At 42.4% G+C, this 17,002-nt stretch overlaps 1 protein-coding gene across 1 annotated transcript in view; it reads right to left on the reverse strand.

The window, feature by feature from the left end:
* The window catches only part of HMGCLL1 (3-hydroxy-3-methylglutaryl-CoA lyase like 1), a 60,638-nt gene that overhangs the window by 17,928 nt on the left and 25,708 nt on the right, over positions 1–17,002 (reverse strand). The window contains exons 6-7 of the mRNA XM_083495679.1: positions 11,329–11,392; positions 7,730–7,918 (exon numbers count right to left, since the gene is read on the reverse strand). Coding sequence (XP_083351805.1) covers positions 7,730–7,918; positions 11,329–11,392 — 253 coding nt within the window. The remainder of the gene's footprint in view (positions 1–7,729; positions 7,919–11,328; positions 11,393–17,002) is intronic.

Raw genomic sequence — 17,002 nt, forward strand, 5'->3', positions numbered from 1 at the left:
CTTTCCTGAAACCCTGGAGAACTACTGTCAGTCAGTGTAGACCAAGGTTTCCCAAACTTGGGTCTCCAGCAGTATTTGGATTACAATTCCCATCATCTCTGACCTCTGGTTCTGCTAGTTTAGGATGATTGGAGTTGTAGTCCAAAAGCAGCCGAAGACCCAGGTTTGGAAAACCTTGGAATACTGAGCTAGATAGACCAGTGACGTGACCCAATATAAGACAGCTTCCTATGTGTCTCAGTTCATATTGTTTTCTTGGAAGAGTTCAAAAATGAGTTGGCTGGTTGGCAGGGAAACCAACCCAGTAAATGTTATGGACTACTGGATCTCAAGACAAGGGCCTGGATCCAGCTGGGTGCATGTGCAGGAACTGGGCAACATATGAAGAGCTTTCTTTAAAAACAACTGTTGTGGCTGATCAGCTGCTTGATGGGAAACTTCATTTACTTGGCCCGCCTCACCTTCCCTTGTCTTAATCCAGTTTCCTGTGCCTATTAGAATGATTCTTGCTTCCAAGAGAGCCTCTGACATGGCCATTGCATAGCTGTCAACTTACAGATTTGAAAATAAGGGACCAGCAGCCTCGAAAATAAGGGATCAGCAGTCAAAATAAGGGATTTTCAGAGCACAGGTATGTTCAACTTCTGAGCCAAAGGCAGAAAGCCCAGCCAGCAGCCAAACGAAGCCTCAAGTGGTGGTTCCCACAGTGCAGCAACCCAGCAAAGGGGATGCAGCAAGGAAAACTATTGTCACCTCTCCGCTGGGAAGCGATGAGCAAAGGCGAGTCCCCAGGCAACATGGCCGATTTGATCGGCACAAGGCATGCAAGCTCCATCCCCCAGTCGTTCTCAGACTCCTTATTGGGTGAGCAACGCAGCCAAGCAACACAGTTGGAGCCTCCCTCCTCCCTGGCCGGCAGGGAGGGAGGGAGAGGAGCTGCTTCCTTTGAAACCCAGGAAATTTAAGGGACATCATCAATAAGGGACAGCAGAGGGACACAGCGCTGGGATAAGGGACTTTCCCGCCAAATAAGGGACGGTTGACAGCTATGGGCTGTTGTTGTAGAGTGCAGGGTGAAGCTAGAGGCCCCCAGTCCCTGACACTTCAGAACAGTGCAAAAGCCTCATATATTCAAATATTACTAAATAGTGGTAACGCCAGTAAGAGCAACAGTGAGTAAACACATCATTTCAAAAAGTCTTTGGAGAACTTGTTAAGACTATCTGAAGGAAGCACCATATCATTTGATAGCATTCCTGGTTATATAATTCTAGGAGAGTTTCTTTGTGTTTTGCATTGCAAGGCCAAACTACACATTGCACAAGGAGATCTAGGATTCCAAATCCTGATATTTTAGTTTAACTTTAAAAGCTGCCAGGGACAGGGGGCTTCCAAATTATCCTGTGCCATTCTCTTAATCTAACACCACCACCCCCAAAGTTGCTGTTAGCTGCTGCGGAGAGGACACATACAAGCTCCTAAACACACCTGACAACCATAAAAGGCAAGAATGTCATGATTCAATTCTATATGTAGCATCAGACTAAGCACCATGTGCTATTGATATGGTTTTCCAGAAGATGCAGGTTTGGGGAATTGCCGGACTAAAAAAAAACCTGTGTCTATTTATAAAATAAATCCTGTTACACTTACCGTTTTCCTCCAAAATTCACTCTGCTTCCTGAAGGATATATTGGCCATATAAGTAATGGGGATCCAAAAATATCTGGACTCCATTGTTTCTCACGCTAGTCTACTTCCCCACCCCCTGTTAACTACATGGAAAATTGGAAATCTTATCTTCATTTTCCATGGTTCTGTAAGACATATGTTAAAGAAATAGAATCTGGGAACTGGAGACTGAATCTTCCACCACCTCGTTGGTATGATCACAGCAGGAAACCTTTTTTATATATTTACAATTTTTATTTATTTCAGCCACTTAACAAATTTGTTTATTACTCTTGTCTAATCCTTAAGATTAAGATTTCTAGTACAACACTCTGAAAAATCAAAGCACAGAATGCTCACTACATATCTGGCAATTTTCCATATAGAATTCAGAAGACCAAGCCGTGTGTGTGTGTGTGTGTGTGTGTATCTTAACAAGTATATACAATTGTTTCTCCTAACTTGGTTTGTGAATGCAGAAGATGCTACCAAATCCCAATAAATGGTTATCACTTTTTCATCAAATAATCCACTTTTATTTTATGAAGTCAACACAACATATATCAAATGACACCTATGAATGAGACAGAGAGTATAAAAAGGTGCCAGCGATACAGATCACTCTACATGTAGATCTGTTGCTACAGCTGAATACTACCATTCCTTTATCATCCTTCTCCCAAAATCCTCAACAGTTGCCCCCTTCTACATTAGCTCCAAGGTCCTAATGCAGGTCTTTTGAATGATGTCCTGGTACAGTTTGTGTGGATTCTACCTTAGAGCATTTCTTGACGTTGCTCTCAGCTGCAACTGTTAAGCACTGAATTAGGAGCTGCAACTTGAAGAATGTCAAAGAAAAAAATACTTCCTCTCATAAATCTTTTGACCTGCCACTGGTGCAGTGCATCATCTCTGCTGATTTTACTAATATAAGATGTTGGCATTCTACATGTGTTGCGTGTGGATGATCACCAGCACTTTGGCTGAGAAAACCAGCCAATCATGTGTGAACACTGAATCTGGGTTGGAAAAAAATGTTCCTAAATTGGCCTACACAGTAACAGTCATAACCCACAAACAAATCATAATATATACCCAATGTTGTCAAATCTCCCTGCAAGCAGATCAGGATTAATGGCCAATAAACAGGTAGCCTGGAAGTGCCCTGAGTATCTGGGCAGAAACTATGCCGTTTGGGGCTCTGTACAAGCCTCCAGCAAGTTGTTAAATCCAAATGTAATGTTATGGTAGAAGCAGTAACAATACTGGTCATGACAGGAGCAACTAGTATCAGTTATACATCTTGTTGGTCCAGATTGTTTCCTTCTCCCTTGGAGGTCGCACAGTTTCCTATAAATAATGGTTTGCCATTTCACATTGCCTTTGACATGTTATCCAGTCTACACATGCAGTTTTACTCAAAGCACTCTTTTTACTCAAACAGCCAGCCACGCCTCCTCCTTCTTGCTGACTTTGTCACTTCTATAAATTCTATAGTCTGATATTTTAATATCCCAGTTTCTGGGTTCAGCCAAGTTTCAGCCACCAAGCAAAGACTTAGCCATACTTCTGTTTAAAATCTTATTGTTTTGAAACATTCCTTCATATGCTTTTTTCATTTGCACCAAAAACACACTGTTTATAAAGACATCATATCCCAATTTGATGCCTGACATTTATTCCTTTCAGTGGCATCAACAATTAGATCAGGCTTCAAACTACTTACTCTGGAGAAATCTTAATATTTTTATTTTAGCAATGCCTCTTCAGGGTAAATGGCTTGAGCACTGTAATCTTAACCTTTGAATGTTTTGGCTAAGCAGTCAGCCTTCTTTCACTACTTACTCTTTTGTTAGAACAACCCTTATAAAACCTCTTAGGTAGTTTCTTATGCAGATTCAGTGACTTCGTCCAATATCATTTGGAGTAGGGCACAACTGAATGATGGTAAGTTTTCCTCATCAAATACCATCAAAGTATTGTTATTTGGCGGGGGGGGGTGTTGGAGGCTGAGTACTATCACTGCCAGAACAGAAAACAAAATAGCGGGCACAAACATGCTGAGGAGAAGAAGACAGCAACAATCTAGAGAACTGGTGCAAGAATATTACAGCCTACAGTTCGCTAAAGAATAGGAGACAGAATGTTGCTCTGCTTCCATTCATTCAGGAATTGTCTTTAGGGGAATTGTCTTTATACTTCTCATTGTCACGCTAGTTGTTAAATTTACTCAGGCAGGGGTCAACATGTTAGATGTTAAATTTACTCAGGCAGGGGTCAACAATTTTTACACACATTTAAAGCCCGACTGTATACATGCCCTACCCAAAGCTTTGAGCTTATGCAGGTACATTGCAGCCAAACACATACCACTAAGGGAGCCCCTTTTAAAGGGCTGGGTAACAAAAAGACTTTTCAGAGAAGTCACAACCCTTTCTTGTCTACCATTTCACCTCTCGAAAGAAAGAAAGAAAGAAAGAAAGAAAGAAAGAAAGAAAGGAAGGACAGAAGGAAGGAAGGAAGGAAGGAAGGAAGGAAGGAAGGAAGGAAGGAAGGAAGGAAGGAAGGAAGGAAAACTCCGGAGAAAGTATAGTTTTGTCAGGCCAAGTGCAAAGTTGTAATGTGCCCCAACTCCTACAATCCTGTTTTGAAAAAGTGGAGGACTGACTTTTGCCCTTCCACTTTTTCCCATTTTCTTTAGGCTCCCTGCATTTCTAGGTACCCACATTATATTCCTAGTTCCAGCAATATGGTATGTATGCATGTATGTATATACCTATGTATATTATACACACATGACAAATGGCCTTTCAGTGATGCTCCCTGTCCCTGGAAATCTGCTGTCAGTTCCCATATCTATGCGCTTCAGGGACCAAAGGGTTCATTCATTTACTGACATGTGTTCAGGGGGCTGTAAATTCAATCAGCAGCACTGGCTCCCACTGTCCTTGGGATTTCAAGGTTCCCTGATTTATTCTGGTGCTCATCCTTTCCTCCTGCTGCCATTCCCTGTTGGCCCTGCCTGCCTAGAGGCAATGCCAACAGGGATCAAGGAACCTGGAACTTCATCCTCTGGCGCCACCTGTAATTTAGCCTCATCTCCCCCACCCCACCCACTGCTAGTACAAATGAACTCTCTCTCTGTGCTAATTGAGAAAAGTGTTTTATTCCCAGCCACTGAATTAGCTACAGCAGTAGCTGAAAGTAAGCAGTAGCTTATAATGAAGCTACATTTCAATATAGAAGCTCAAAGGCAATATCCAGGCAGCATAATCTATTGGTCCAATTCAAGGGATGCAGCAAAGTCTCCCAGTTTTTCTGGTCTTTCCCAGTCCTGCTTATCCTCTTTCGGGTTTCATTTCTTAGATTACTGCATTCTCATTCTTCTACTTATAGCTATCTTGCCTCTGGGGACTTTCCCACTTGACTCCTATTTTGTAGGAGCGACATCCACTCAGTTTTCTACTGGTCTGCAGCTTCCTTTACTATACTCAACTCCTGTTTTCAAGGTCAGTTTTTGGATTGCCTCACAGTTAATCTCATCTATCTATCATCTATCTATCATCTATCTATCATCTATCTATCTATCTATCTATCTATCTATCTATCTATCTATCATCTATCTATCATCTATCTATCATCTATCATCTATCATCTATCTATCTATCTATCTATCTATCATCTATCTATCTATCATCTATCTATCTATCATCTATCTATCTCTATCTATCTATCATTTATCTATCTCTCTACCCATCCACCTCAATCTCCAAAGCTAGGCTGTTTAGGACAGGTATTCTGGAAGGTTCCATTCCCTCACAATTTAGACATTGCAGCTCAATTAACGGCCATCTAGGATTCCCCACTGCCACATTTTGGCTCAGCCATAGATAGCACGATGCACATTGCCTTTCATAGTTGTTCATCACTGCAATCACACTGCCAGAAAACAACACACATAAGACCTCTTTGGGCATTCAGTCTGTACATGTGAGGGGGGCGGGGATATGTTCCAGCCCTTGACCCCCTATGCTTCTGGGTGTGTTGGGGGAATCCACTCCACCTCGACCTTCCCACATTGAGCTGGAAGGTCTTCTAAGCACACATGGCTGAACACACTTCAGCCACACTTCAGTCTTTGGGGGAAGGCCTGCAGCTCAGTGGTACAGCACGACCAAAAGGTCTCAGGTTCAATGTCCCAGTTGCAGGAAGACTGCTAAGCATATTCAGCCAGTTCCCTTCAGATTTCTGTGCTGAACATGCCAAGACTGGCACTGGAGGGGGCAGTGTTGACATATGTCCCCTGCTCCACTATATACCGCTCCCCTCATGTGTTCATGAACATCTTAAGAGGGCTACAATATCCTGCATTTTTTTTTAACATGTTGCTATGAAAAATTATAGAACAGAGCTAAGATCTTCAGAAAGAAAAGCGGTTCTGTTAGGGAAAATGCTTGGAGTATCCCAGTTAATGAATTCTACAGGCTTTGGGGTTTTTTGTTTTTAAGTCTCCTTTATCCACATGCAGATTAATTCCTGTCTTTCTAAGTTAAGAGGCACCACAAATGTGCACTTTGAAACTAGTTAGCATCAGACTCTGACTGTTGCAGTCAGTAGCAAATGTCGGAATAAAACCCACGTCCCCATCGTTTCATTTGGAATTATAATTTAACAGCACTCTGCCTAAAAGGAAGCATGTCTAATATATTAGTGCGTTTTCATATAGTAAAGCTCGGGCAATTCATCATGCAGCAGGTTTTCAATACGACAATTCAGTAGTCACCAGCTGGGACCAGAAAAAAATATTTTCCTGAGGACATTTCCAATTTCCACTTTTCCTAAAGCCTTGGAAATAGCACTTAAAGTAGCAATATATTATGATATGATGCAGAGTGGTACTGAAGAAACTTCTATATTTGTTGCTAGATGGCTGGGTTACTCTTGAACTGTTAAGAGTCTAACAGTACAATCAATCCCATGCAGAGCATCCAAGCCACTAGACTGCAGCCAACTCGGCTACAGATTCATTTGCAATGTTTGGGTGCAAGATGCTTGGTAGGGTATAAAGTGAAGAAATACACAGAAAGGAATAAACAAATCAAATAGTCCATATTGTATCCATAATAATTCACAGGTTGCTATATTTTGATTTTGCACCAGCCCGTGGTGTTCTATCCATTTCTGTCCACGTTTGTGATCTTTTCCCGTTATATATTTTTGCACATGTGCAACTGAACTCCTTGTTTTCGAAGAAGATTGTGGACAAATATGTAAAGCATGCCCATCAATGACAGCCACTCGCAGATGGATGCAGTGCAGAAATGTGCGACTCACTTTAAGCTATAGAATGTGATCCTCAGCTCATGACTTACACCTGGCCTGGACCCAACCCAGATCATACATTAACATCAGCAGTGAGAGAGTCACTGCGGTACAGCTATACCCCTGCCTATCTAGGTAACCTTGGGGGGAAACTGATCACATGGGTGGGGCAGCAATACGGTGGCTTATGAGCATTTAAAATAGCCTTACAGTGAGTCGTAGCACAGGGGCACCCAGCCTAGTACAGTGGCAGAGCATCTGCGATGCATGCAGAAGATCCAGATTCAATACCCTGCATCTCCAGGTAGGGCAAGGAGATAAGCTTGTCTGAAATCCTGAAAAGTCATTAGCAGTCTGTGGAGAGCTAGATGGACCAATAGTCTGACTCTAACACTGACTGACAGCAGCCACTATCCAGGATCCAAGGCAGAGCTCTTTCCCATCAACTGCTACCTGATCCTTTACCTGGGATTGAAGCACACAGTCTACCAATGAACATCTCCCTATCATGGGAGCAGCCATGCCCAAGAGGGTCCCATTCTGCTCTGGAGCTTGTGCAAACCAATCCTTAGTCCCAGAGAAGCTGCTCACTCCTTCTAAAACAGAGTGAGGAACTTTGCATATGCCCGTGCTTGCTCTTCCTCTCCTTTCTGGAGCCTACGTAGATGCAAGGATGAATGAGGCTAGCACCGAAAAAAACTGTATTTGGAGGAGACCAGAGACTGGATCTTCTTACCTGCATCGCTGTGAGGATATTGGCTAAAGCCTGGCCGTACGTGTCATGGCAATGCACTGCAATTGCTGCCACGGGGAGCTCCATCATAACAGATTCCAGCATGCGCTTCATGCTGCCAGGCGTCCCCACACCTATGGTGTCTCCAAGGGATATCTCATAGCAACCCATGCTGTATAGCCGTTTGGAGACCTGGGGAGGGAATGGTAGGAGAACCAAACGTAAGCAAAAGAAGAACAGGGAAAGGAGAAAGCAGTTTCAAGTGACTTTTACCGATGAATAATTTCTGAGGAACGGAAAAGACTAACACTAGGATCCTAGTCATCTCCTTTGTGTGTTTTCCCGCATTAATCCTGAGGGGGCCTGTTTTCAACAGGTGGTCCTTTCCTATCCTTTCTAGAACAGCCTTCCCCAGCCTGGTGACCTCTGGATGTTATTGGACTACAGTTCCCTTCATCCTTGACTATTACCCATTCCGGCTAGGGCTGATGGGAGTTGTAGTTCAGCAATGTCTGGAGGGCACCAGGTTAGGGAAAACTGTTCTAGAACATCTTCTGCTCTGGGATTTTTCAGATTATGCCTCTCTGCACAGGGCTGTATTCTTTTTCTGATTTTCAAGCTTTTCAGAATTAAGTTCTTTTGTTGAACATTAACTTAAGACTGCCAGGTGTTTTCAATGAATGAAACAAATTCACAGTGAAACAAACACCTGACATTTATTTGCCTGCTTAATACTTCCATGGAAGTCAAAGAGAATTTCTGTTGCAGATGGATTACATGCACCATCTCCCCACCCCACCCCTTTCTGCCTATGTGTGTTTGGGAATCTGAAAAGTACAGTGGTACCTCAGGTTACATACGCTTCAGGTTACAGACTCTGCTAACCCAGAAATAGTACCTCGGGTTAAGAACTTTGCTTCAGGATGAGAACAGAAATTGTGCGGCGGCAGTGCAGCGGCAGTGGGAGGCCCCATTGGCTAAAGTGGTGCTTCAGGTTAAGAGCAGTTTCAGGTTAAGTACGGACCTCCGGAACGAATTAAGTACTTAACCCGAGGTACCACTGTAATATGTATTTACAGAAAAAACTCAGGGAGGCAAATGTAGAAGGAAGGGTGCACTGGATACACCTGAAAGGTATTTCTCTGCGCTGGCATCCTAGGCCCAGGTGGCAGGAGCATCATCTAGTGCTTGAAAGCAAGAGTGCAGTCACCTATCAGGAGCTTTTAACCAGTGGTGTTCCTGGAAGCGATCCAATTTTCACTCCTGTTGTTCAGCTCAAAGCAGGAGGACTGGGGTTTTCTCTCTGCATTTACTGCATTCAGGCCTGCATCCTAATCCCACCTGGGTCCAGCATACAAGCACAGGAGAAAAGCCCACTAAAAATATACAGTGTCCTCCAGGACATAATATACCATTCAGCTTTTAGAAATTTTACAATGCGGAGCCAGCTATTAACTATAGAGAGCTGGTGTAGACCCCACAATTATTAAGCTTTCAAGAGCAGGCTGTGGAATCATGCATTCCCTGAACCTACCCCTTTCTTCCTGGACACTGAAAACACCTATATATTTCTTAACAAGCCATATAATGTCACTCGGGATTTGCAATGTATAACGCTTTTGCCACATACTTTTGATTCAACAGATGTCCTACAGTTTTTCCTATTGCACTTTATTGCCAACTGCACTGTGGTCCCCAAGTGCAGACGAGATACAAGAAACAGCTACAGATGGATGACAAGTGCTAAATTGGTAAAATACCAATGATAATAATGGGTTTTGCTGGTGGGACGAGTGTGATAAAAGTTGACAGGGTGCAAAGCTGCTAGTCCCAGGTGACCCGCATGATTATATGCTTAATCTAAAGGCCAAAAGATAAATGGCACAAGCAAGATTTAAAAGTCTGCAAAGAGGATGTGAATCCCATGGCTATTTCTTTTAGTTTGGCATAACTGTTCCATTACTTACCCGGGAAAAATCAGGCATACTGTATACAATTTCTACTGAATCTCGGGAAGGGGGAGATTGTTCATAACTTTCCAAGGCCTACTAGTAGTAGTATTATTATTACACTATTTATTATTGTTATGCAACTTGCATGCCACTTTTCAAAATTACGGTGCTCCCGGAAGCAACTCATAATGATGATAATGAGGACAAACTCTGACAAATCTTCTGTAGAAGAAGCCCTTAGATAGAAAACCAGAGGATATTTGTGGAATCAAAATGAAGAGTTGCATTCCTGCTGAAATGCTGAAAGGGGCTTTATTGACAAGGGGGTGGGGGATGCGGGAACTTGGCCTGAGCATCATATCAAGGTCTTTTGGAGAACAGACTCCAATATGGTTTTGCAATAGGAAATATGGGAACAGCACAGCTAAACCTGTCACCATCAATATATCTAAACATATGTCACACGCAGCTTGACGGGAAAACCAACTGAATCAGAAAATTGCTATTCTTAATAAATGAAAGTTGTATCTGCTCTGGGAGAAGTACCGTGATAAACTCCATGTAAACAGATACTCAGGGCTAAGAGGCAGGATAAAATGGAAGATTGTTTGAGGGGGAAAACTACCGTTAGTGGAAACAAACTCTAGCACTGTAATGGCAATAACAGAGAAAAAGAAAACATTGTTCCTGGATTTTTGCAATGTGGCTAGGAGCTGCTTAGTGTTGTTGTTGTTGTTGTTGTTGTTGTTGTTGTTGTTGTTGTTGTTGTTTCCTGGTTACCCACATTTGTCCTATCTTACCTCTACTATTAAAGGGCTGATTTAAATATTGAGGTACATCATTTGACAGCGCTGTGAGAGGTACTGAGAAGTATTACACTAAGATGGATGCCAGGTGAGATGAAAACTCTGTCATGAGGTAACTCCAAGTTCCAATGGTGTTTTTACACATGTAAGCCATCACTTGATGCTACAATTATCAAGTGATGAGCCAACAACATGTACACACACCCAAAATAGGCCAACGGTTTCTTAGAAATTTTCAACTTTGATCTGAAGTCCTGGGTTGTACAGAAGTGTTTCATAGCACATGCTGCAGGTATGAGTAATGCTATCAAGTGCCATCAAGTGAAGAATTTAACCTGTGTAACCTGACTGCTTCCTCAATCAGTTGGTTAGCCAAAGGTGGTGGTTATTCTATAGTTCTATTGACCACAAAATGCTGGTGGCTACTAGCTATAACACAGTCTGTATGCATGGGCAGCAGCAGGAAAGAGACAATTAAGAACTGCAATGCAGGAGGAGATGCAGAGAATTGAATGTGCCGCTGGGGTGTAAAGGTGGTGAGAGGTCTGCTTTTCACTGTGATGTGAGAAACTGATGCTATTTTAAATTGCATTTTAACCTGTATTTTAAATTGGGGGTTTTTTCTTATTATGTTTTTACTGTAATTTTACTGGTGTTAGCCGCTCTTCTTTGTCTGTCTGTTCTCTATATAATCCCATAAAATCATACAAAAATGAGAATAAGAAAAACCTGTGCAAATAAAAAGCGTGCCCTCAAGTCACCAGTGCTTTCCCTTCACAAGAAAACAGATCCCCAGGGAAGTAAATATTTCTGGGCTGTTTGTTTTTGTTTTTAAGTGGCTTACTTCCGCAACTTTCGCTGGCTCAATATTTCCTTCGTAAGGGCACCCCAACGCACAAGACACATACCTAAACGAAAAAAAGAATACAGACGCATTGGTAATATGCACACATCGGTGCCCCACCAAAAGCATTCTTCAAATACTAGGATCAACAATTAAGCCAGGAAGTAATCGGGTCCTCCCTTAAAGAGGGCACGTGTTGCGGTGAGACCTGGCAACCAAACCCTGTGTTGTGGGTGAGGCTGATTGGATAGCCACAACACCCAACTGGTAGGTCCCTTGATGCTGGGTTTAATCAGGCCAATGGGACGCAGGCTAAGCGGATCAAGGGACCTATATATGCCTATGCACGTGACCCAGAGCTTCCTCTTTTGGTGCGTGCATTGGAACCCCTGCCCACCTCTCCCTACTTTTAGGGCTTTGCGCTTGACCTTGCTATGCCATCATGTGTTGTCTGGGACAGGGGCATGGCAGGAATTTTCCCCACTTGGCTGATTGGCTGTTGCCATTTGGGTTTCACCTGCCACGTACCAAATCGTCACAACTTGTAAGGTTGTGGATAGGCTCTGGTTCAGGTGATAGGGATGGAGGAACGCTCTCGCCATCCCCATGTGAAGGGTATTCCGTTAAAGGAATCCAGGGACTCAATGGTTTGGTCAACCCTGTGAGGGGGTTGTGCCCGTGCCTGAGTCCAGGGGGACATCTAGGTGGTGGGCATAGCCTGTTCCCGGCTTTCCACCTATCCCGGTGCCTGAGTCCAGGGGAGCATCTGGGGAGTGAACAGAGTCTGTTCCCGGGCTTTTCTCCTGCCTCAGGTGTTCACCCTTGGCTGACCTATGCTGCTGCCCTGGGTCAACGCTACCTGCAACGGTGCAGGCAGCTAGTCGAACCAGAGCTTATGCAACCACTCACATGCTGTAATCAATAAGGTTGTGGCCTAAATTCTGCCAAAAACCAAACCAAAATTTGAGTCTTGTCTGAATTTATTTAAGGGAAAGGTTTAAAGGTCTGAACACGCAATAGGAGAATCCTTTTAAAAAAACAAGTTTTTATAAACAGTTATATCTTGAGTCTGCCAAAATATTTTGTCACTTTAGAATCATAGAATTGTAGAGTTGGAAAGGATCCCAAGTTTACAAGAATGGAAGGCAACAATCAGAACAGCCTCCCCCCACATGGAAAATCACCCCCACATTGAAAACTTATTTTTGGATCTTACAGAAAGTCCTGACATGTGTTATAATGCACCAACAGTATTCTTTTCTCAACTACAGTAGAAATGAAGGGCATAATGAAGAGCTAACAAACAATCTTGGGCAACATCTTGCTAGCATCTGTATTAACTGTGTCCATTTTGCCTTCCGTAAAAAGGATGAGATGAAACTAGATAAAACTCCCTTTGATAATACAAGCGAGCCCTTTCCTCCTTCCTCCAGTATCAAAGTGCGCGGCGGCTAAATTTGTGCATTAATTGGCAAATGAAAAGGTCTTCAGCATTTTAAGGGATGATCTCAGATGCCCTGAAGGGAAGGGAAATGAAGCTGTAGCTAGTCTTCTTCATTCGGAAACAACTGGGACAGAAAATGATGCTTTTATTGTGATGTGGGACTTGGAAGGGGAACTTGTACGGAGGATGCATGCAGCTGAGGGTAGCTGTGCAATTTATCACCATCAGCATTCGGCAAAAGTGCAATCAATCCAAGCAGAAACTCAGCTCTGCACAGGAGCAACTGCCTCTTGTAGGAATCTGTCTGAGATGGTTACAAAACCATACACACAGAGAGAGAGAGAGAGAGAGACAGAGAGAGAGAGAGAGAGAGAGAGAGAGAGAGAGAGAGAGAGAGAGAGAGCTGCTAGCACAGCTGAATGCAAAGAGCCCTCTGAGACTCTTGCCATAGACACAGATGCTGCCTGCTTCCTGTTTATTATTACATTGTATGTTTGCATGTAATTTGCACTGTTCATTGCAGGGTGATTCAACTGCATTGGAAGTTCATGTCAGAAGAACAGGGGATCTATCCCCAAAGCAAATTCTTAAATATAGCAGTTGACATATCCACGGAGGAAGCCATATTTTAAAAATCAGTTAAATGGTTGCTAAAAATGCTGAGAATTGGGAAGAGAGAAATGTGACTTGTAAAGGGCTAGAATACTCAGGCAAACTCTCCTAATCGAAGTCAAAATCAAGGACTTTGGATTGCCAAGAGTCCGTTTCAAATCTGTTCTTTGCAAAGTACTCAGCACATAGATTGCACTATATGAATAACATTAATAATTACCATTATTAATACTGAAATAATAAGAACATAAAAACACAAGGAAAGCTTGCTGCATTGGGCCAATTGTCTATCTAGTCCAGCATCCTAATATCACAACCAACAATAAGATGCTGCTTTTTTGTTTCTAATGTCTTACGATGGGTTACATTTTGCTTTTATTGTTATGTTAACATTATTATTATTATTGTGCACCATCCTGAAATCTATCTAAATGAATGAGTGCTTAAGAATTTTTTTAAAAAATAAGCCTGCCTACTGCTTTTTTGCTCTACCTCTTCAAACAGCTGCACCAAATGTGAGATATTACCAACTGCAACAAAATATTTAAAGAAGCTCTTAAATCCTTTGGATTTCATTGGCCTCCAAGCATCAGTGAATGTTTGCTGGATTGTAGCCATTATGAGTAACCATTTATCTGACCCAAAAATATCTCATAGTTGCTAAAGAGATGCAAATAACTTTGGTTTCCCTTAGGCAGACTTGATGTTACATATTTTCATTGGATTCCATTCCATTTCATGCCACAGTGAGTTCTAGAAATGGGGGGGGGGGGTTGAATTTTACTGTAAGTAAATGAAGTAAAATCATTTGTGTGAACCACAAGTGGATCACTTCTTGGTAACATCCACACCATCCATTTAAAGGACATTTAAAAGTCATTGCTCACCCCTGAAAAGAATCCTGGGAATTGTAGTGTACCCCTGTCAGAGCTACAATTCCCAGCACCATAAGACAGCTTCATTCTCCATGATTCTTTGGGAGAAGCCATGTGCCTTAAATGTATTTTGAATGTCAAATGTATGGTGTGAGTGTGAATCTTGACCTAAGGTGGGTTACACTAATGGCAACACAGTTTTCTTTTTAGTTTAGGGTTTTGTTTTGTTTTGTTTTGTTTTGTTTTGTTTTGTTTTGTTAGAAAGAAGAAATGTGGGGCAGACAAAAGAAAATCAAGAATGGCAGAGATAGAAGAAAGTACCATAGAAATTAAAACTAGATCCCAAGTGACAAGCAGGGCTGCTAGCTGTGGGCCTGAGTCACATGGTCTTGGCCCTGGGTCACATGGTCAAGTTAAAGAGAGTTTGGAATAGGTATGTATCTCTTCTTGCCTTTCCATGCCACATTGCTTTTGAGGACATATGCTGCTGGTATAGGTTTCACTGGCTTAAGTTTCATTGGCAGAGCTATCTCCAGCTATGCTGGGATTAAGGGCTTCCCCCAGCTGAGCTGGGAAGCCTCAAGATCATCCAAATCCTAGAGGATTGCACTCTTAATAACTCAACAAGAAAATCTCATGTTCCAGTGAGCACGGGGGCTTCCTTGTTTATTCCAAGATAGATAAATAGCAATTAAAAATATCAAGCAGATTTCTTAAATCTTCAGCTACAGTTACGTATCTGCTTTTAACATCAAGAACCAGCTGGTTTTGAAAGACATCGGAACTTGCATTACAAAGCAGCGTTTCAAAGTCAATGTAAGTATAAAAGACTCTTAAAACTGAATCTTGGCCCAGTCATCTCAAAGAGGGAAGGGGGACATGCAGGAGTCCAGATTTTGTTGGACTAAAAGTCCCATCATCCCTGGCCATTGACACCCCTCCTCAAGTGTTTTTGCCTGGCTGCACTCTGTTAGAGTTTGTTGTTTGCTTGGGTGGAGGATTCAGAGAGGCTGTGAGGGTTGAAACTAGCCTACTGCACAAAAGTAAAGTTTACATTTGTTGCTTCACCCATTTTTGCCTCTGGCTTCAGCCACTGCTGGAATGCAGTCCTCAGATGATGATGATGATGATGACGACGATTTATTGCAGGCTTTCTACTGGATGGTTGGATCAGAGACCAGCAAGTCGTCATAGGCACCCCAGAAGTATCATCCTTTATCTGGCCGGGATAACCTGAGCTCTGAAGTATTTTCATATTATGGGCATCTTATCTAGAAAAACTTTCAGCCTTTGTTCTAAAGCAGGTTGGCTTCAGTAGGGAATAACCAGCTCTATGGCATCTGTCCTCAAACATCTTTTCTGTGCTCTACTCTAAACAGACAGGAAGTGGATCTCATGAACCCGAAGGAGTGGGGTGGGAACCATCAAGGAGCTATGGAAAGCATCCTAGCAATCAGTAAACGTATTTACAAAAACCAGAAATGGTGCTTTACAATTCTTAAGCCATTTCCCCTTCATCATGCTGCGAGTGAAACAGATTAGACAGAGAGATGCAGTTACTTGCCAAGACCACCCAGGGAGTTTCCTGGCTAAGCAGGCAATTGAATTTACCAAACTATAACATTTTATCCACCTGCACCGTCCCGGCCCCTGCCTAACTGCAATATATTTACTTAACCTTTTCTCTATTTATTACATTCACATTTCCTAATAATAATAATAATACTCATAAGCGACTGACTCCAATAACATGCAGTCTTCTACGGGGAATGACCCTGGTTGGTATTTAATGAATCCAAAAGTATACTTGGGTTTTTGTGCGCATTCTGAATTACACCTCTGAACAGCAATATCTCAAACTGAGAGACTTAAATGCAATTTAATGTGTAAAATAGGAGCAGCTACACTCATCAGATTCTTCTATTAGCATCTATTGTCATCTAATAGATGCTATTAGAAGAATCTGATGGAATGTTCCCCAAATGTTAAGAATGTTGAGAACAGCCCCTCTGAATCACAGCTCAAAATAGCCAATTAGTGTCTTTTTAGGAAGTTCATTCATAGAACATTCATGTAATTGTCAAATTGGAAGGGATCCTGTGGGTCATCTAGCCCAACCCTCTGCAATGCAGGAATATGAAGTTGTCCCATGCAGGGATCAAACCTGCAACCTTGGTGTTATTAGCACCACACTCTAACCAACTGAGCTATCAGAAGCAGGGCATGAAGGCAACAGCCATCTCCTGTTGTTGCTGCTGCTCCTCCTGAGCAATGGGTATAACCATGGAGGCATAATGCCTTTGAATGTAGAGGCTCCATATAACAATGGCAAACAATAGCTGTTGATAGATCTATTTTCTATGATTTTCCTAAAACTCATTTTAAGGGAAGAAACCAGCTGCTGTTCCTTCAGATGATTCCAGTTGCCATCAGCCGCAGCCAGCAGAATCAATGGCCAAGGATAATGGAAGTTGTAGACCAGACATCTACACCAGAAATTTATAGCACTATCATGTCACTTTAACAGTCATGGCATCCCCCAAAGAATCCTGGGGATTGTAGTTTGTTGTTTGGAGTTTGTTGTTTGGAGACCCCTCACTGAGCTACAGTTCCCCAAGATTCTTTGGGGAAAGCCATGACTGTTAAAGTGATATAAGAGTGCTTTAACTGGATGTGACTGTAGTCTCAACAACATCTTGAGGACCACAGTGTTCCTCGTTCCTATCTAAGCTATTGGTCACCA

The sequence above is a fragment of the Podarcis liolepis genome, assembly GCF_965112155.1.
Source record: "Podarcis liolepis genome assembly, chromosome: 3".
Lineage (NCBI taxonomy): Eukaryota > Metazoa > Chordata > Lepidosauria > Squamata > Lacertidae > Podarcis > Podarcis liolepis.